The 21,057-nt window shown below is 47.8% G+C and overlaps 1 protein-coding gene across 2 annotated transcripts in view; it reads right to left on the bottom strand.

Annotated features, from left to right (window-relative positions):
- Window positions 1-21,057, bottom strand: part of EXOC4 (exocyst complex component 4) — a 395,846-nt gene that overhangs the window by 307,758 nt on the left and 67,031 nt on the right. For both annotated transcript variants that reach the window (XM_077340354.1, XM_077340355.1), the window contains exon 7: window positions 9,687-9,864. In XM_077340354.1, the coding sequence (XP_077196469.1) occupies window positions 9,687-9,864 (178 nt within the window). The remainder of the gene's footprint in view (window positions 1-9,686; window positions 9,865-21,057) is intronic.

Raw genomic sequence — 21,057 nt, 5'->3', positions numbered from 1 at the left:
TACGTGTCGTGGCAACACCTGGCCACTCTCCTGGCCTGTGTGAGCAGCTGTTGATGGAAAGCATCGATGCTCACATTGCGATGACATCTCGCAGGTAGTGATGGGCAGCCTTTCCTTGTCTCGATTTGGAAGCAGTTCAGTATTGCTGAGCTTACCCCACATGCTCAAAGCAAAAAAAATCTTGGCTTCCAAGCGTCATCCCCCAGAACATAATGCTGGCACCTCATTAAAAGCCAGATGCCTAACATTTATCTTGTGTTATTTATTCATTTGATTTATATTTATATATTGTTGCTGATTAAGACCATTGAAATCGTGTTGATTTAGACCCACTGATGGATTATTGCTGATGTTACTTCTGACTATGTTATATGTTTAGGTCATTCCATGTATCCCCCTGCGACGTTATATGTAAACCGCCCTGAGCCATATAAAAATATGGTTGGTAGGTAGGTAGGTAGGCAGGTAGGTAGGTGGGTGGGTGGGTGGGTGGGTGGATGATAGATAGATAGATAGATAGATAGATAGATAGATAGATAGATAGATAGATAGATAGATAGATAGATAGATAGATAGATAGATAGATAGATAGATAGATAGATAGATAGATAGATAGATAGATAGATAGATAGATAGATAGATAGATAGATAGATAGATAGATACCGACCTCTTAATCATCTCCTTTCATAGAATAATAGAATTCGGTTGGAAGGGACCTCCTGAGTCCTCCAAGGAAGCCTGTTCCACTGAGGAACCGCTCTAACCGTCGGGAACTTCTTCCGGATGTTGAGACGGAATTTCTTTTGCATTAATTGGTTCTGCTCCATCCCTCCAGGGCAAGAAAGAACAACTCCGGCCCATCCTCTACATGGCAGCCTTTTAAATACTTCCTAAACTGAAAAGTGCCGGACTTGTCAACCTTTCCTCATACGGGAAGTGCTCCAACCCCCCCCCCCCCATTCATCTTGGTTTCCCTCATTTGTAGTTTGGCCATGTCTTTTTTGAGCTACAGTGACCAGAACAGTATTCCTAATGAGGCCGCAGCACAGATGTGTGCAGGGGCATTTCCCTATCAGCTGCCTTCTTCTCAATCCCGTCCCTAAGAGTCCCTAGTTCTCACCTCCACAGCATGCTGGGGTGATGCTTTCAAGGACCTATCCTCCGCTGTAGTACTCAGGACAAAATCAACCGCTGGCAATCAGGATCATCGGTCTGTTCTAGTCTTTGCAGAACGCTGCCGGAAATGGCCCTCTTTTCCACACCGTGGCATGCAGACATTTTAGAGACGCACTTTCCTTGTGGCAGCAGAACCCTGCACCCCCATCAATCAAACTACCCTGCAGCGGCTTATCCGTGCTATTAGAGCTTTAACCGGAGGCATCTTATTGTGTGTTTCCATCACATATTTAGTACCGCCGTAATTACGCTCTCGACAAACTGCTAAATTAAAGAACTAAATTACCAACATGCCTAACATGCCGAGGGAAAAACCTAATCTCTCCGTTAAGTCAGAGAGAAGATGCAGAGATGCGTCTGGGAAGAGGCCATCAGCTCACATATACCTCTGTACGGAAACAAAGCCGGCCACTGTGTCGCGTTTTCGGAATTATGCAAAACATAAAATGATATTCAGCGATCGCGCCTAAGTCAACGGATGAATGAACCCCAAAAGAAAACCAAGTCAGCTGATGCTGTCTTTCTGTCCCAGTGACCAGGTTTCACAAAATACTTCTGCACAAGCGGGCTCCTGTGGGGATCATACACACCTCCATCCACTCACTGATGAGGCCTTCTCTCCTCCACAAACTGACTGGCGAGGAGAAATACACACCTCTGCCTCCTTGCCGTTGCCACCAGCTGCCCCCCTTCCAACTCCTCTGCGTGAACACACCCTATGCTGCTCTGCCCAGCCTCCTGTTCTCCCCTCTTTTGCTTGTCTCCCACATACAGCAAGCAGGATGATGGAAAATCTGCTTCTACTCTGGAGGAAATCCCACCCCTTTTAAAGTTTTCATATTTTTCTGCAATCTGGATCCCCTGAGTTTGAAGGAAAAGCCTCCTTCTGTCTACATGGCCTTCATCCACAGATTTAAGTATCTGCAAACTGAGACGTCAATATATTGGAACGCATGTGAGCATCTCATTTCACAAACACTTGGTTGTTACACAGCAGAGCTTTTTGTGTTTCGGTGCCTGCTCCCTGGAGCGTCCTTTGGGGGGAAACTTAAGATGGCCCTCCTCCTGGAAGGCATTCCCAGGGCCAAAGGAACAAGGTATTGTTTTTTTTTACTTAAGTATTGCTAGTAGTAGCAAATACGCCGTTGTCCTCAATGTATCTGTGCTGCAATAAGTTACAGATTATTTTAAAGAAATTTTAATTGGTTTTACGGCTTTTTAATGTTTTCGCATTTAATCACCTTGAGCCCTCTTCAGCTGGAATTCTAAATAGTTCTAACTTGAAAGGGCTATAATTGAACAAAACACAGCGCTCACATGCGTGTTGTTCCACCAGCTTCCGTAAACGACCCATGAATTGTGAGGACAGCCTCTTCAGGTTACCACCCACCTATGCTTTAAAAAGGTCAGCTGCCCCCCGAGGCCAAAATCTGCCCTTTATATCTGACCCGCCATATTTATAAATGTTGTACTCTGATATTGAACTCAAATATACCAGAATATATTAGGTGAAGCGTTCCCGAAACCCACAAATTAAGCCTTCTCCAATAATTCGCTCCTAATCAGCCATTGGCAGAACATGTGGCCGACTATTTCTGTGCTGCAGAAACACTTGCTCATACGTGGCCAACCACACTTATTTGAGGATTGCTGTCCCATTATCCTGAAAGAAGCTTTACTGCGGAACTTGCATTTTGTGCTGCCTTCAAGATTCGTGCCAGAATTTGACTTCATCCATTGTTCATTGTCAGTGATCATCTTTTACTTCAAACGTCTGTAGATGTTTTAACCTGGCCGAACATGTTTCTAAGCAACCTGTTCCACAGGTAGCTCTCAGCGCAGTCAAAAATCCAAGTACAATTCTAAAAGCTCATCAGTCCCTAAGGGGGATGGACCAGACAAAAACATTTTTCACAGTCAGAGTAGTTCAGCAGTGGAATCAGCTGCCTAAAGAGGTGGGGAGCTCCCCCTCACTGGCAGTCTTCAAGCAAAGGTTGGATACACACTTTTCTTGGATGCTTTAGGATGCTTAGGGCTGATCCTGCGTTGAGCAGGGGGTTGGACTAGATGGCCTGTATGGCCCCTTCCAACTCTTTGATTATATGATTCTAAGTTGGACATATTTTTAACACCTGCTGATTCCAGCAAGGAAAGATTTGTGGTTAACTTGCGTAACTAGGGTCAAAATTCATCTATCAGCCGCAAACTCGTCTATCAGCCGTAGCTTGATGTAATGGTTAAGAGCAGTGGCTTCTAACCTGGCAAGCCTGGTTTGATTATCAGCACCTCGACAGGCAGCAAAGCAGGGTGACTCTGAGTTAGTCGCAGCTCTGTTCTCAGTGAGCAGTTTCTCTCAGAGCTCTCCAAGCCTCACCTACCTCACAGGGTGTCTGCTGTGGAGAAAGGAAGGGAACGTGATTGTAGAACTGACTCCTTAGGGCAGTGAAAAGCAGGGTATAAAAACCAACTCTTCTTCTTCAAAATAAACAGTTAACACAACCTAACCGAAACGTATAGTGTACAAGTTCTCCAAAGCCATCTCATGAAAAAGAAAGGCTTTACAAAGCTTCTTATATTTCAGTGAAGAGCCGTACCAATACGCTTCTCTTCGGGAAGTTAATTTGAGAGCTCAAAGGCTGTTAAGAATAAAGGATCTCTCCTTTCCCACTATCTTCCAAAATACTAGAGCTTGAAGGCGTTTAAAGAAGTCGATCGGGAGTGGGATCATGATGGACAAAAGGAAAAACTTACACAGCAAGGGATTAAGAAGCGGAATTCACTGCCTGAGGATGGAGCAATGGCCTCAGATGCAGGCAGCATTAAAAGAGGGTTAAATTTATGGAGGACAGCCTCAGAGTGGCTACTAGCCATGGTGATTCCAGGGAACCTCCATGTTCAGAAGCAGTCAACTCCTGAATCCCAGTGCCAGTGGCAACATCAGGGGAAGGCCTTGACCTCTATGTCCTCTTCTGGGCACTCCACGGAAAGCTGGTGTCAGACAGAATACTGGACTACATGGACCGGGGTCTGATCCAGCAGGGCTCTTTTTACATTCTTGTTTCAGTACAATATCCTTGGGACAAAAGCATCCTCGGTAGACTTAATTGGGAAGGGAAAGATATCTACCATAAATCACCCAAGTTTGCCAGGCGCTACACACAAAAAAACAGGATCACAAAAACAACGGCCCAATCATAGCCTTACAATCTGGGTGCTCCATCTTTGGAAATTTTTAAGCAGAGGCTGGAGAGCCATCTGACAAAGAGGCTGATTCTGTGAAGGTTCCAGGGGGTGGCAGGTGACAGGGGATGAGTGATAGGGATGTGAGTGTCCTACATAGTCCAGGGGGTTGGACTAGAAGACCCAGGAGGTCCCTTCCAACTCTATGATTCTATGATTCTAATTCAAAAGAAATTCCGTCTAAACATCCGGAAGAAGTTCCTGACAGAGTGGTTCCTCAGTTGAATAGGCTTCCTTGGGAGGTGGTGGGTTCTCCATCTTTGGAGATTTTTAAGCAGAGGCTGGATAGCCATCTGACAGAGAGGCTGATTCTGTGAAGGTTCAAGGGGGTGGCAGTAGATGAGCAAGAGGGTTGTGAGTGTCCTGCATAGTGCAGGGGGTTGGACTAGATGACCCATGAGGTCCCTTCCAACTCTATGATTCTATGATCTACAGTGCCAAAATACCAAACACCAGAGAGGAAGCCCAAAGAAGAGGGAAAGAGGCAGATACAGACTTACCTATCCATAAAAGTTCAAGACTCTCTATTGTTTCCCATTCTTTGCCCTTCCTTTCCACCTACCTATTAAAACCCTGGTAACTTCTCTGATTTAAATATGTCCTGATGGGTCTTCCACCACACAAAGCCCCTCGGTAACAATCCAAAGTCCCAAAAATAAAAACCGGGTCCTAACAGGTGAAAAGATTTCTCTTCCTCCCCAACGGGGAAAGGCTTCCAGGAGCGAGGGCGCATGGCATGTGGCGAAGGCGTGATTGCACTCATCTCGACAATTGCTCCTTCTCCCGACTGCTGCCCACTGCTTCCATCTGCTCGCACAAATAAGCATCATTGCATCAACGCTCAGGAAAGAGTCAGACACCCACAGAACCGTTCCCACCTGTCAGAACTGTGTCTTGTGTACTGGCTCGCAAAAGCGTTCGGGTTACCCTCAAATTACGAGTGCCCGAGAGGAACCGGCTAACAATTTAGGAGGAAAGTTAAGCTTCTTGGCTTGCAGGGATGTTGGGCTGCAGAGCGGGTCTCTGGCTTCGACGACCAAATGGAAGGCGAGCGAGGCTGCTCTTCCGAGAGGGCGGCATATAAATCGACATAAGAGATAAATGCCAGGGAACAGGGTTGGTGATTGTTTACACCAGGGGTAGTCAAACTGCGGCCCTCCAGATGTCCATGGACTACAATTCCCAGGAGCCCCCTGCCAGCGAATGCTGGCAGGGGCTCCTGGGAATTGTAGTCCATGGATATCTGGAGGGCCGCAGTTTGACTACCCCTGGTTTACACAGTTATTTGAGCAGTTGTCATCTCAGGGTGCATTCTGGTGCACTTTGCCCGGGAACTGGCTTTAACTCTCACACACACAACGATCGAGTGCAGTTTCGGAGGAGGGTAGATGTGTTGTATTGCAGTACAGCAGCTTGGATCACAGAGTCCAGGGGGCACATTAGAAACAAATGAGATTTTCAAGGTATGAACTTTCGAGTGTCAAAGCTGACAAAGTGAGAAAGGGAAGGAAAGCTACTTGGAACCAACTTGTCACATGAAAAACTCAGTTCCATTTTTCCTCCCGAGTTCTTGCCCTTGTTTATGTTCTACAGGCCAGCTTGGTGTGGCAGCCAGCTCGCTGGAGGGGTTACGAGCACCAACTTCTAAACTGGTGAGCTGGGTTTGATTCTGCGCTCCCCCACAGGTAACCAGCTGGGTGACCTTGGGCTCGCCACAGGACTGATGAAGCTGTTCTGACCGAGCAGTTCTGTCAGAGCTCTCTCGGCCCCGCTTACCTCACAGGGTGTCTGTTGTGGGGAAAGGAATAGGAAGGCGATTGGAAGCCACTTTGAGCCTCCTTTGGGTAGAGAAAAGCGGCATCTAAGAACCAACTCTTCTTCTTCTTCAGTAATCTCAGGGCTCTCTCAGCCTCACCCACCCCACAGGGTGTCTGTTGTGGGGAGAGGAATTGGAAGGCGACTGTAAGCCGCTTTGAGAACCCTTCTGGTAGAGAAAAGTGGCATATAAGAACCAACTCTTCTTCTTCTTCAGTAATCTCAGGGCTCTCTCAGCCTCACCCACCCCACAGGGTGTCTGTTGTGGGGAGAGGAAAGGGAAGACAACTGTAAGCCGCTTTGAGAACCCTTCTGGTAGAGAAAAGTGGCATATAAGAACCAACTCTTCTTCTAATCTAGCCATCTGGGTTTGATTTACCACTCCCCCTCATGCAGCCAGCTGGGTGACCTTGGGCCCGCCACAGCACTGAGAAAGCTGTTATGACCGAGCAGTGATATCAGGGCTCTCTCAGCCTCCCCTCCCTCACAGGGTCTCTGTTGTGGGGAGAGGAAGGGAAAGGCAATTAAAAGCTGCTTTGAGACTCCTTCAGTTAGAGAAAAGTGGCATATAAGAACCAACCCTCCTCTTCCTCTTCTTCATGCGCTGACAATGACATCATTGTCCACCTTACAGATCAGGCAAAAAAAATGCCACCAAACAACCTTACATTTATCTTTTCTACTCCCTATTCTACACATCAAGAGCCTCTTGTGGCGCAGAGTGGTAAGGCAGCCGTCTGAAAGCTCTGCCCATGAGGCTGGGAGTTTGATCCCAGCAGCCGGCTCAGGGTTGACTCAGCCTTCCATCCTTCCGAGGTCGGTCAAATGAGTACCCAGCTTGCTGGGGGGTAAAACGGTAATGACTGGGGAAGGCACTGGCAAACCACCCCGTATTGAGTCTGCCAAGAAAACGCCAGAGGGCGTCACCCCGAAGGTCAGACATGACCCGGTGCTTGCACAGGGGATACCTTTACCTTTTACCTATTCTACACATCTTCTAATAGTTGTTATTTGTTTGTTTCCATCATACTGGCAAATAGCACTCTTCCTCTCAACCAGGGGCATGCGCTTCAAAAAAACCTTCATATTAATTGGGCAGAGAGGAGGAACATATTTTTTTCATTATCTCAAATTCCTAGGACTCTCCTTGCCATGGTGATAATTTTTTTCAGGTCCCTAAAATTCAGGATCAATTTAGCAATTCTCTCCCATTTCTGCCCTCGACCAGAGGAAGCAAGAACACGGAGGGAGGGAGAAAGCCTCTCCATATCTTTAAATTTCACAGGGCCGTTATCTTCCATGGAAAGATCTGCATTTCGTAGCAGATTACAGCCCTTTAAAATTTAAAACAAGGCTGTTAACGACAGGACACTTTGGAGGTTATTAATTCACAGGGTCACTGTAAGTCGGAAGTGCCTTGATGACACTCAACACGCACACAGTGTAAAGGAACTGGAGAGGCAAACTAACAGATGGTTAGGTACAATAAAATCAGAGTCCAGGGGCACCTTTAAGTGCAACAAAGATTCATTCAAGGCGTGAGCTTTCGAGTGCAAGCACCCTTCCTCAGACATAATGGTTAGGTAGACACAGCTAGGAGACCAAGTTTATCACTCACAAGAAATAAGGGACCTATTATTTTGTATGGGTACAAACCACAGTTTTGCAGTTCAGTTTGTGGTTTGTGTCTGAACCATAAGCTGGGAGGATGGGTCGCAAATTGTTCTGGTTGATATTGGTCTTTGAACCACGGAAACTGCATCCCCCACAACCAGATGTCCCTCACCTGTTAGGCTGTGATCTGAAATCCCAGTTATATCTCCTTTTTCAATTGGATTAAAAATATTACAGTGTATCTTTTCTAGTTCTGTGTTCCATGTAGAAGAAGAAGAAGAAGAGTTGGTTCTTATATACCGCTTTTCCCTACCCAAAGGAGGCTCAAAGCGGCTTATAGTCGCCTTCCCATTCTTCTCCCCACAACAGACACCCTGTGGGGTGGGTGAGGCTGAGAGAGCCCTGATATTCCTGCCCAGTCAGAACAGTTTTATCAGTGCCGTGGCGAGCCCAAAGTCACCCAGCTGGTTGCATGTGGGGGAGCGCAGAATCGAACCCGGCATGCCAGATTAGAAGTCCGCACTCCTAACCACTACACCAAACTGGCTCTCACCAGTTTGTACACTGCCCTGAGATACCGAGTGAGGGGCAGTATAGAAGTTCAACGAACAAATGAACCACCAAAGTTATCCCGTGATGTTCTATGTAAACCGCCCAGAGCCGTATAGAAGGGTGGTATGAAAATCTAAATAAATTATTAAATGAATTTGGCATAGGATGTGTAAGCTGTCCTGCAAGGAAGATAGTATATCTAAATATTTTCAAAAGACGGGTCATGGCAGAGTGCTAGCAAAGATATACAATTAGTCTTGGGCTGAATGTATGAAACAAGCTGTGTGGATTTCTGATAGAATGGAGCTTGCACGTGGAACCACCTCATTAACAACCGGTTACTCAGCCCTGTCGCAAAACCCTCTTGATCCGTACAGACACCTTGAAGAAACTCCCTGGGATGCTTGCTGATTTGGCCCAACTATGATAGTTAAGAAAGAGAACGGGCAGAAATATCACAGCAGCACTATATGAACGAATTCAGAGAGAAGCCCAACGCCGTGCACCTACTGGAAATCCCAGCTTGTAAATATGCAGCAAATCTCTAGGAAAGGATGATGACACAGGGAAAAATACGTTGCTAGAGCTCATGCCTAATTTCACAAGCGCTCCTTACCTTCTGCCTACAAAATTCAGATTACAAATTTCGCATGCACCCTACAGTTCTCTACAGAGCCTTGCTCTACTTCTTATTCTGCAGTTTTACGCCATCGTTCCACTGGACTACAACTTCGGACTGCAGCTGCTTAATTCCCATTCACGTATTCTGCTCCCCCAGGGGGAGAGACAAGATCTCGATGTGAGTTTCCTTGAGCCTATCGGAAGCACTAGAGCAGGGGTAGTCAAAACTGCGGCCCTCCAGATGTCCATGGACTACAATTCCCAGGAGCCCCCTGCCAGCGAATGCTGGCAGGGGGCTCCTGGGAATTGTAGTCCATGGACATCTGGAGGGCCGCAATTTGACTACCCCTGCACTAGAGCTATAAAGCAGAGGAAGAAATAAATCGAAGCACCAGACCGGCATCGCAACAAAAAGGAAGTGCTCCTAGGCATTATGGGAGAAAGCGGGAAGAATTTGCCAGAGGAATGCCATTTTGGGTTGCACACCATAACAAACATAGCACATAGCTTGATCAGTTCTGCTACCGAAGCCCACACACTCCGGATCGAGACTGCACACCGCGTCAGCCCTCTGCCCAAAATGGAAGCCACATCCCAGAATTCCAGAGTCTGGTCTCAAAAAGCAAGATCCCTCAGGAGTCGGTTTATGGTTCTTTGAGCCTCTTACCTGCAAGACGTCCTGGATCTTCACCCACACGTCCGCCATGTCGTACAGCTTGATATCACCGTCATACTGGCTGGAGGGAGAAGCCACAGTCTGCTGAAGGTGCCCCAGGACAACGGAATGAGCGGCGGCAACGGCATTGAATTTGTCAAAGAGAAGTTCCAGCAGTTCCAGAAGCAACCTGCAAATCATCGTGGAAAGAGAGAGGGAGGGAATAAACCGCTATCCCTTAATTCTGTATGCATTTCAAGGTTGCTAGGTTAATAGAGTAGTATTACAAGAGTCCCACAAGTAGATAACCTGGAAAGAAAGCAAACAATCAAGACCGCAAATTAGCTCCTGCCAAACAGGACGACTGGCTGACCAGCCTTATCAAATCTTTATCCCCCTACGGTCGCAGCTAAGAAGAAATGGAGAGCACCGGCTGCAAAAATTAGGCAGCTCATCCTTGTGGTATAAACTGGAAGATGGTGAGGCTGCTGCTTTGACTGTGACAGCATGACTGACAGGGCTTTAAGTAATCATAAATTGACTAGGGCCAAGCCCCGTTGCATTCAGGAATACAACAGGCGCTAGACTGGGGGTGTGGAGTGGAAGGACTCTGTGGACGGCCTCCCCCTCCCTCCAGGACCTGGGAAGGCTGCAGGCAGCTGTTAGGGAACTCACCGGCAGGGGGCAGCTCTCACACAGCAGGGATCTGCAACCTCCGAGCCTCGGAGGGAAGTGGAAGGAGGAGGGGGTGGTCAGGAGTGGGGGACGGAAGGTGACTGGCTGGCCGCTGGAAAGGCAGGCTAGCCGGTTGGAGGAGGAGGCACTCAGGGGCGGGACATCCACCCTGAGTCGCTGTTAAGCGCTGAGTGGCACTTAAGCCATGAGACCAGCTCCTCCTCCAAGGCCTTACCAGAAATATTAACAGGAACAGATTTTTGTATCCTATTCTTACCGGCAGGCGCAGCTCAGGTAACAGAAGCTTTAAAACGGTCGTACAAAATCTGATTATTAAAACATTCTGCCTCCACTTAATCACTGAGGCCCTTACTGAGGGGCTAGTCAAAGCTTGGAGGGGTGTGATCTGGCAGAGGGGTTCGCGGGCAGGGAGACGACTGTCTGTTAGTGTTATCCCCCGACCGCAACCATAGGCCTGGTGGAAGAGCTCTCTCTCGCAGGCCCTCCGGAACTCTTTAAGGTCCCAGAGGACCCTGATCTCATCAGGCAGAGCATCCCACCAGGACCATGGCTAAACTGAACTGGAGGGGGGGGCACCTTAGCGGTATATACCTTGGTGGTATTTTTCTATTTAAGCTAATTACAGATTATTTGATCTGATCCGCTACCTGTCCAGCTGAATCGAAGAAAAAAGAGGTTTTTCCTATGACTCCACCAGATCCTCTCAGGTTTGCATGTGGCTGGAAGAGATTGTGCAGATCCTGGGGACTGCCTCTCCTGCACAGTCGTTTAAAATGCTCAGCAACAGAAGAACTCTTAGTCAGGTCTGTAGGCAGTGGGGAGATCTCTCCCAGCCCCACACACATCCTGCAGCCATCTTCGGCTATATGGCAGTTTAAACCCACCCCACAGCAGAAGATAGCCCAGCCAGGTCAGCAAGCAGACAGCAAGATGTCCCCACCCCATGCAGATCCTTGGGACGTTTCCTGCAGAACAGTTTGAACACCGTTGCAGAAGCCAAGCAGACCACCCCAAGACTGGACAACTCTCTCTCTCTCCCCCATCCATCCATCCATCCATCCACCCATCCCTGCATTCATCCACCCATCCCTCCATCTATCCCTCCCTCCCTCCATCCACCCACCCACCCACCTCTCCCTCCCTCCTTCCATCCCTCCCTCCATCCTGAGATTTATGCTCCACCCCTCCCAGCATGCTGGCTCAGGGCAGCTTCCCATCATTTTAACATCACAAAGATAACGATGTGTACAATTCATCTATAAAAAACATTAAATAAACATATTAAAACCATGGAGACCTTTCAAATCAAAAATACCGGCTGATTCGCCATGAGACATTACTGCCTCCAATTTTCAGTTTTTAATTCTTGTTTTCTTCTGGAAAATATTGCCGTTTCCAAAAAAATCCCAGATACAAATACCATCCTGGGATTCAAACCCAGGATTTTACAGAAATACCCGAACCAACCCGCCCCCCCTGTTTTTTTGCACACTCCTAGTTACATCTAAGAGCCTCTTGTGGCGCAGAGTGGTAAGGCAGCCGTCTGAAAGCTTTGCCCATGAGGCTGGGAGCTCAATCCCAGCAGCCGGCTCAAGGTTGACTCAGCCTTCCATCCTTCCGAGGTCGGTAAAATGAGGACCCAGCTTGCTTGCTGGGGGGTAAACGGTAATGACTGGGGAAGGCACTGGCAAACCACCCCGTATTGAGTCTGCCATGAAAACGCTGGAGGGCGTCACCCCAAGGGTCAGGCATGACTCGGTGCTTGCACAGGGGATACCTTTACCTTTACCTTTAGTTACATCTGCTTTTATGGACAAGACCTCGCTCCCTCATCATGTATATTCTAATGTGGACTCTGGAGAGTCGAGGGAAGGGCTTCAAACGAGATCCGGCAAGACCAGGAACCTGCCCTCTCGAGGCTCGGCTGCTGCCCCAATTACCCAGGATCCCCTGTTCCACATCAGGTGCTTATAGCTGTATCCTCATCAAAGGGCACCTCTCATTAGCTGTCCCTATGCCTTTTTTACAGCCCAATTATTGTAATTAATGTACCAGGGGGGAAACCTATAACCACCTTGTGGCCACACAAATACTTGCTATGTACGGAATTTGCAGAAACCAGAGGCAAGCGTAAGGAAATTCCGGCATTAACAGCACGCCAGGCACAGAGACGATGTTTCGGCTATGGAATTATTGTGATTATAATTCTTTATTGAAAACATTCTCATTCTGCAAACGAAAATTCCATCCTGGGGAGGGCAGTACAGATATTTCAGTGTACAGTAGACACTGATTACGTAAGATCATATACATCTTTAATCTATCAATAAGCTAATTTGAGTCACTGGAATCATATCTCTTTCTTGGTTGGGTATTTGGGTGGTCAAGTCTTGGTTGACTTACAGTGACCTGCCCACCCACTCACAATATGCCTAAATTAATAAAATCAGCATTTCTGTCCTGTGGCTATCTAGCCTCTGCTTAAAAACTTTCAAAGAAGGAGAACCCACCACCTCCTGAGGAAGCCTGTTCCTCTGAAGAACCACTCTGTCAGGAACTTCTGGATGTTTAGTCGGAAATTCTTTTGAATTAATTTCAACCCATTGATTCTGGTCCAACCCTCTGGGACAACAGAAATAAACTCTGCTCCATCTTCTCTATGACAGACCTTCAAGTACTTGAAGGTGGTTATCAGATCACCTCTTAGATGGATCAGCTAACGCTTGTCCAATGTACTTTAGAGGTAGATTTTCCTCTTCAGCACAGGAGAATCCAGCTACAAAAGCACATTGAAACATCATTACCTTCTGTGCACGGACTGAATCTGCTTACTGGATGAGATCGGTCTAGTGTGGGCCATCCATGTCAAGTCTTTGTGGAAAGGAGGAAATTGAGGGGGGAAGCGAATTGCTCCAGACACTGATGCAAGTAAGCAGGAGGTTCACAACATACTGTTTAGGTACAGATGGCACCAGGAGATGTAGGAGTAGGGGCCTCAGAGGGGCATTGTAACTGGGCTTCCTCAGAAATCTCCATGATAGAAATACTTGATTTGGCAAAACCTAGGCAGGAATAGTACTCTTGCATTAGCCACTTTCCTTCTACTTCGGTCCATCTACCTGACCTATACTCTGGGGTAACTGAGTCCCATTATACCTGATTCGCTATTTCAATTGACAAGAGGTTGGCCTGTAACCAGAAGAAGAGTTGGTTCTTATATGCCACTTTTCTCTCCCCGAAGGAGTCTCAAAGAGGCTTACAGTCTCCTTCCCTTTCCTCTCCCCACAACAGACACCCTGTGAGGGAGGGGAGGCTGCGAGAGCCCTGATATTACAGGAGGAGAAGAAGAAGAAGACTTGATCCTTATATACCACTTTTCTCTACCCGAAGGAGTCTCAAAGAGGCATACAATTGTGTTTCCTTTCCTCTCCCTCCACTCTGAGGTGGGTGAGGCTGAGCAAGCCCTGATATTCCTGCTCGGTCAGAACATCTGTATCAGGGCCGTGATGATCTCAAGGTCACCCAGCTTGTTGCATGTGGAGGAATGGGGAATCAAACCCGACTCGCCAGATTAGAAGTCCGCACTCCTAACCACTACACCAAGCTGGCTCATAGAAGCAAACATTTCTCAGAACGTTTTGGCTGGTTTTGTCCTGCTTGGCACTTTGAAATTCCCGAATCTCACTTTGCAGGATAAGCAGAGCAGTAGTTTGTTGCAGTAATGCTCTTCCCCAAGCATCAGGCTTCCTCAACCGAAACATGCCCCTGTGCCACATTCCCCTCACACTGATGTGCCCTTCAGGTGCTCATCTTTGCTGACTTCCCCCAAATCTTCCTCCAGACGAGATGACTAAAACCGGGATGCATTTCAGTGAGAGGGGCACAGAAACTCCAGTAAACAGGAATATTTCCTTCTCGTTCGCCTACACCCTGACATTTGTCTGGTTTCTTTTAAGGACGACTGACCTCCACGGCGCATCCATCTGCACTGATGAAGGTCCACTTGGGCAGCCTGACAGTCCAAGTTCATAGCACCACGGCAGAAACACAGTAAATATGTCGACCGAAAGTGACAAGTGCCCCGAGGCGGATCCTCGAGTTGGGGCAACGGCGGGAAGACCCTGATGAAATATGACGGCTGATGATACATGAACGAGGTCACCGATGGTGACTCAGGCACTTGGCAATTGCCGACTCGCTCCCTGGATCGGGCGGACTGTCCCCACGGCAGACTTGGTGAGGGCAAACAGATGAAGGGATCGGGAGATCTCGAAAGCTTACCCTCTGGAAATCTTGTTGGTTTTCAAGGTACAATTGGACTGGAATCCTGCTCTTCTGCAGAATTCTTTCTTTCTTTTTAATAAGAGGAAGATCTATAGCAGGGGTAGTCAAACTGTGGCCCTCCAGATGTCCATGGACTACAATTCCCAGGAGCCCCCTGCCAGCAAATGCTGGCAGGGGGCTCCTGGGAATTGTAGTCCATGGATATCTGGAGGGCCGCAGTTTGACTACCCCTGATCTATAGTATGAAACAAGCTTCCTCAACCAGGGTTCCATGAAATTCTGTGGTTTCTTGACAGAAGGGTGTTCATTGATAATATATATTTTCAAAAATACATTAAACATTTATTGGGTGATATGACCATATATAGAGCCTCTTTTGGCGCAGAGTGGTAAGGCAGCAGACATGCAGTCTGAAAGCTCTGCCCATGAGGCTGGGAGTTCGATCCCAGCAGCCGGCTCAAGGTTGACTCAGCCTTCCATCCTTCCGAGGTCGGTAAAATGAGTACCCAGCTTGCTGGGGGGTAAACTCCTGTTGGCTGCAGAGGAGAGGACACGCAGTAATGGGTTTAAACTTCAAGTACAACGATATAGACTAGATATCAGGAAAACGTTTTTCACAGAGTAGTTCAGCAGTGGAATAGGCTGCCTAAGGAGGTGGGGAGCTCCCCCTCACTGGCAGTCTTCAAGCAAAGGTTGGATACACACTTTTCTTGGATGCTTTAGGATGCTTAGGGCTAATCCTGCGTTGAGCAGGGGGTTGGACTTGATGGCCTGTATGGCCCCTTCCAACTCTATGATTCTATGATTCTATGAAACGGTAATGACTGGGGAAGGCACTGGCAAACCACCCCGTATTGAGTCTGCCATGAAAACGCTAGAGGGCGTCACCCCAAGGGTCAGACATGATCTGGTGCTTGCACAGGAGATACCTTTACCTTTATGACCATATATGGTCATGCCGATCCACCTCCTCTCCCAAAATGGCCAACGATGGGCCTGGAGGGGATGGGAAGGGGAGGGGCCCCAGGTGGGCATGTACACCACATTTTCAAACATATTCTGCTCGATCGCACCCTTTCTAGGGCTTCTCAAAGCCTGAGGAATGTTTCAAGGCTATCTCAACACTAAAAAAGATGAGAAAGGCTGATCTATAGTATAAAAAGAATTCAAGGGTTGCCTACGGGCCCGATTTACAAAGCAGAGCTCGGACCAGTGTTGTAATAATATTCCATTATCTCAATATTGGGCTGCTTAGCAGATGCTAAGAATCCCAGGGAAACAAACTTCAAGGCAGGTGCCATCGCAGACGGGACCTACAATTGGGAGAGCACCGGGAACTTTTCTTGCACAAACTTTTCCCAAGGGCATTTGACAAAGAGGCTTCCGTCTGAGTGTCATATGGTTAAAGACACAAGGCGTATAGTTTATGGAGAAGACTCGGAAAATATACGAGATGCATAAACGGTAATCAATAGGTGATGCACTGAGATAGACAAAGAGGCTCTGAATAATTATGGCTATTCACAGCTTCCTGCTGTGTCACCAGCAGAGCATTCTTTTCTCAACAAAGGGTATGCCAGCATACACTGCATTGTTCACATCTCTTTACTGTCAATGAAAGGCTCCACTGGGAAACCTAATCATAGAATCATAGAGTTGGAAGGGGCCATGATGATTAATCCAACTTCCTGCTCAGTGCAGGAACAATCTTGGGCATAGAATGATAGAGTTGGAAGGGGCCATGAAGGCCATCTAATCCAACTTCCTGCTCAGTGCAGGAACAATCTTGGGCATAGAATCATAGAGTTGGAAGGGGCTATGAAGGCCATCTAATCCAACTTCCTGCTCAGTGCAGGAACAATCTTGGGCGTAGAATCATAGAGTTGGAAGCGGCCATGAAGGCCATCTAATCCAACTTCGTGCTCAGTGCAGGCGCAACCTTGGGCATAGAATCATAGAGTTGGAACGGGCCATGAAGGCCATCTAATCCAACTTCCTGCTCAGTGCAGGCACAACCTTGGGCATAGAATCATAGAGTTGGAAGGGGCCAATAGGCCATCTAGTCCAACCCCTTTGCTCAATCCTGGATCAGCCTAATCAGCATCCAGAAGAACTACCAGCCACTGTATGAAGACATTCAGAGATGGAGACCACCACCTCCCTAGGCAGCCCATTCCCCTGCTGAACTACACTTACTATTTGAAAATTTGGCCTCTCTGTGGATAATTTAACCCCATTGTTGTGAGCTCTATCGTCTGCTGCCATCAGGAAAAGGTCGTTGTGCTCCTCCAAGTGACATCCTTTCAGATAGCGGTTAAGAGCAGAGGCCTCCAATCTGCGGAACTGGGTTTGATTCCCCGCTCCTCCATACGCAGACAGCAGGGTGACTCTGGACTAGTCACAGCTCTCTCAGAGCTCTCTCAGCCCCATCTACCTCACTTAGAAGGTCTTTGAAAAGAAACTTTTGGATTGGCCTTAAGTGGTAGAGGTGCCAAGGTACATGACTGAACTTCAGCAGCGCGAACCTTATAAACTAGCGTTGATTCACACAGCATGCAAATAAAAAAGGGGAGCTGGTCTCATAAAAGGGCTTTAAGGCCCACTGACGGGAACTGCTGAAAGTGCTGAAATGGCTTCCCGAAAACCAAAAGTGAAATAAATGGGTGGGAACCAGATTTGAAAGAAATGGGCAGGAAACCAAGGGGACTTCAACAAACCAAAGAACAGGGGAGGGACTGCTCTGTATTAAGAACAAGAGCCAGTGTGCATTAGTGGTCTGATTTGGATATGGAAAACTTTTTGGTGCAAGACATTGCCTTATACTGGTCTATTGAGATCAGTATTGTCTACCCAGACTGGCAGCAGCTCCATGACATGGCCAGGTCAACAACAGGACTGGAATTATTCCAAGACTGATGCTACACACATGAATGTTAGCAGTTGGTCTGCAACAGCCCATACAATCACCTTCCCCAGAAATGCAAGATGCGAGACGGGGCAGTAAGTGGTTGGGTCCCACGGATTGGGCAACGGTTCTTCAGCAAGGGATGGAGAGCCAGCTTGGTGTAGTGGTTTGGAGTGTGGATTTCTAATCAGGCAAACTGGGTTTGATTCCCTGCTCGTCCTCCACATGCAGCCAGCTGGGTGACCTTGGGCTCCCCATAGCCCTGATAAAGGTGTTCTGACTGAGCAGTAATCTCAGGGATCTCTCAGCCTCACCCACCCCACCGGGTGTCTGTTGTGGAGAGAGGAAAGGGAAGGTGACTGGAAGCCACTTGGAGACTCCTTTGGGTAGAGAAAGAGGGCATATAAGACCCAACTTTTTTCAGGCCGTCTGGGAAGGTCCCGGTGGACAGGGACGGATTCCTGTTTCCCAGAGTGGTCCTCCTACCTTCTCATTGCTCATTTTTAGGAGCCATCAGGGGCAGGGGCCTAGTGGACAAGTGATGGGCCCCATTGAAGCTAGCTGCTTGTCTACATGGGTCTGTGCAGGACATCTGAAACTGTCAAAAATCCTCTCCGAATCAAGGGGCCTCCGGTTCATTTGAGGTCACGACGGAGCAATGGGATCTTATCCGCAAAATAGCTCCCAAATACCTAAAAGATGATCTCCAATCAACTACTATTTGGGTACCCTTCCTGAAAGACTAAAGGTAAAGGTATCCCCTGTGCAAGCACTGAGTCATGTCTGACCCTTGGGGTGACGCCCTCCAGCGTTTTCATGGCAGACTCAATACGGGGTGGTTTGCCAGTGCCTTCCCCAGTCATTACCGTTTACCCCCCCCAGCAAGCAAGCTGGGTACTCATTTTACCGACCTCGGAAGGATGGAAGGCTGAGTCAACCTTGAGCCGGCTGCTGGGATCGAACTCCCAGCCTCATGGGCAGAGCTTTCAGACTGCTGCCTTACCACTCTGTGCCACCAGAGGCTCTAAATTACCCCGAATAATTGAGCCACGCGAGAGCGGGCGGATGGAACGGAGGCGGCATAACAATCTCGTTTTGTTGCTTTCTCTGCCATCTCACTGGCTTTCATAAGCATCCTGTAAGATGTTTCCTCCCAACTTGTCTCAGCTTCCACTTCCTTTCACACCGCTCTCCAGTGGACCAGGGAGCTGATCGAGTCTGTGGGTGGACAGGGCATCAGGGAGCAATTTCGTCATGGCGGTCAAGATCCTGCTGCGCCCATCATCAACCATCTCATTCAACAAATCACTGGGAGGCTTTTGATCCTACAGGTGGGCATAAATACTGAAGATATTGTGAAGACCCAATTCACATATTGTCATGTTTTTGGCAGGTTCACGCGTTTACTGCTTACCTGTCCATTAGTTTTAATTCAATGTTTCTTTGACCAGTTATTTTTCCTCTTGTCATGTGATGCATCTTTCATGAATGGGCCGTGTACAATGGTTCTCAGGATGACCTGTATTTCTCAACTTCTCGTGTGCTACCCTTTTGCTTTGCTTAATTGCGTAGTGGTTGTTACACACTCCTGAGAATGTTTTATTGCTTTGAATCTGGGACGCTGAAATAGGTTTTCACAAATGCTTGTAGTATCTGGGGTCAATCTTGCATGCTTTTGCATGAAAACACTGGCTTGGGAAGAATTTTTTGTGCCTGGCATATTAATTAGCGTGCCAAGATTCGAATCAAGGGGAGGGTGAATGGGAGATATGATGGGGTGCTAGTTTGGTTGCTAATTAGTTTTAGCAAGGAAAAGCCTTGCTTCCTGCTCAATTGCCTTTTTCAATAAAGATATTCTTTTCCTAAAATGAGTCTGTTTATTGGGGAACTTCATAAGCTTTTGTGTGCATGCACACTTCTTATACCTTGAATAAAATTTGGTTAGTCTTAAAGATGCCCCTGGGCTCCATCTTCATTCTGTTAGCCTGAGCTTAGGGCTTAGGATGCTTAGGGCTGATCCTGCGTTGAGCAGGGGGTTGGACTAGATGGCCTGTATGGCCCCTTCCAACTCTATGATTCTATGATTCTATGATTCTATGATTCTATGTGTTCTTTGTCTCTGGTCTCTCCCCAGCACAGAAGGCAATCTCTTCCCCTCTCCAACACGGCCCTCTCAAGGAAACAAGGGCAATTGTTTTGGGGATACTCCCAACCTAGGGGCAGGGGGATCCGGTTGAAAACTCACCCTGCTGACCATGTTGAAAGAACACCGAATGCCCTTCAAAACTGAGGAAACTAAGCCGTTGCTAACAAGCTGCTTCGATTTTAGCTCTCTCTGGCGATAAGACCCCTTTGGGTCTGTCACTTTTTATTAGCCGTTTTATTGGCCAGCAATAATAATTTTATGATTTCAAGTACGGTAGCGGAAAGCCAGACAATGTGCTCACTGGTAGTGCGAGAGCCAGAAACGCCGCATCAGACGCTGGCTGCTGGACGACTAAACCCTGAGACCCTGCCAGGTCCTTGAGGTCACCAGTCGAGAAGGGCCAAAAGCCTCATTAAATATTGACGCCGTACGTCAAGTTCACCCTGCTCAAGTTTTATGTTACCGAATTGGTAATGTTAACTTATCGAATTTAGCTTCCACCAGGGAAACGTAAAACCCTCAGTGCAGACTTGACTCGGCTGACTTCGGATTCCAAGTTTAATTAGTTGGCTGCTGGCTGAGGGATCTTTGCCCCGCAAACTCTCCTCGCTTGGTCTCCTGCATACTGTTCTTTCCACCGGAAGCAGAACTCCACTGCAGGTCAGCCAGCAAATACACAGGAAGCCACTGGAGGTGAAGGAACTGCAACGGCTCTTCCTTAACCATTGATACAAAAGCCAAGATGGGGAAGCCATTATTAAACAGAACAAAGTTTGAGTCCAAAGGTACCTTTAAAACCAACACAGGTTTATTGAAGATCTACGCTTTCACGTGCATGCATGCCTGTTCAGATTCAACGGAACAGAATTTTCTCAGACTGCAGGTGCCTGCATGTGGAGGAGCAGGGAATCAAACCCAGGTTGCCAGATTAGAAGCCATTGCTCTTAACCAGGGGTAGTCAAACTGCGGCCCTCCAGATGTCCATGGACTACAATTCCCAGGAGCCCCTGCCAGCATTCGCTGGCAGGGGCTCCTGGGAATTGTAGTCCATGGACATCTGGAGGGCCGCAGTTTGACTACCCCTGCTCTTAACCCTGACACTGAGCTGGCTCTTAAGGAGAGGAAAGAATTGTTTGTGTGCCCCAGGTTGCAGACCACAATAAAAGTAACTTCAGATGCAGCCACCACCTTGGGAAAACCTAGAATCATAGAGTTGGAAGGGACCTCCTGGGTCATCTAGTCCAACCCCCTGCTCAACGCAGGACACTCACAACCCTCTTGCTCAGCCACTGTTACCTGCCACCCCCTTGAGCCCCTTGAGCCTTTTGAAACTTGCTCTCAGTCTGCAGACC

Source organism: Paroedura picta, chromosome 5 (assembly GCF_049243985.1).
Source record: "Paroedura picta isolate Pp20150507F chromosome 5, Ppicta_v3.0, whole genome shotgun sequence".
Taxonomy (NCBI): domain Eukaryota; kingdom Metazoa; phylum Chordata; class Lepidosauria; order Squamata; family Gekkonidae; genus Paroedura; species Paroedura picta.
This window is presented reverse-complemented; position numbering and strand designations above follow the sequence as displayed.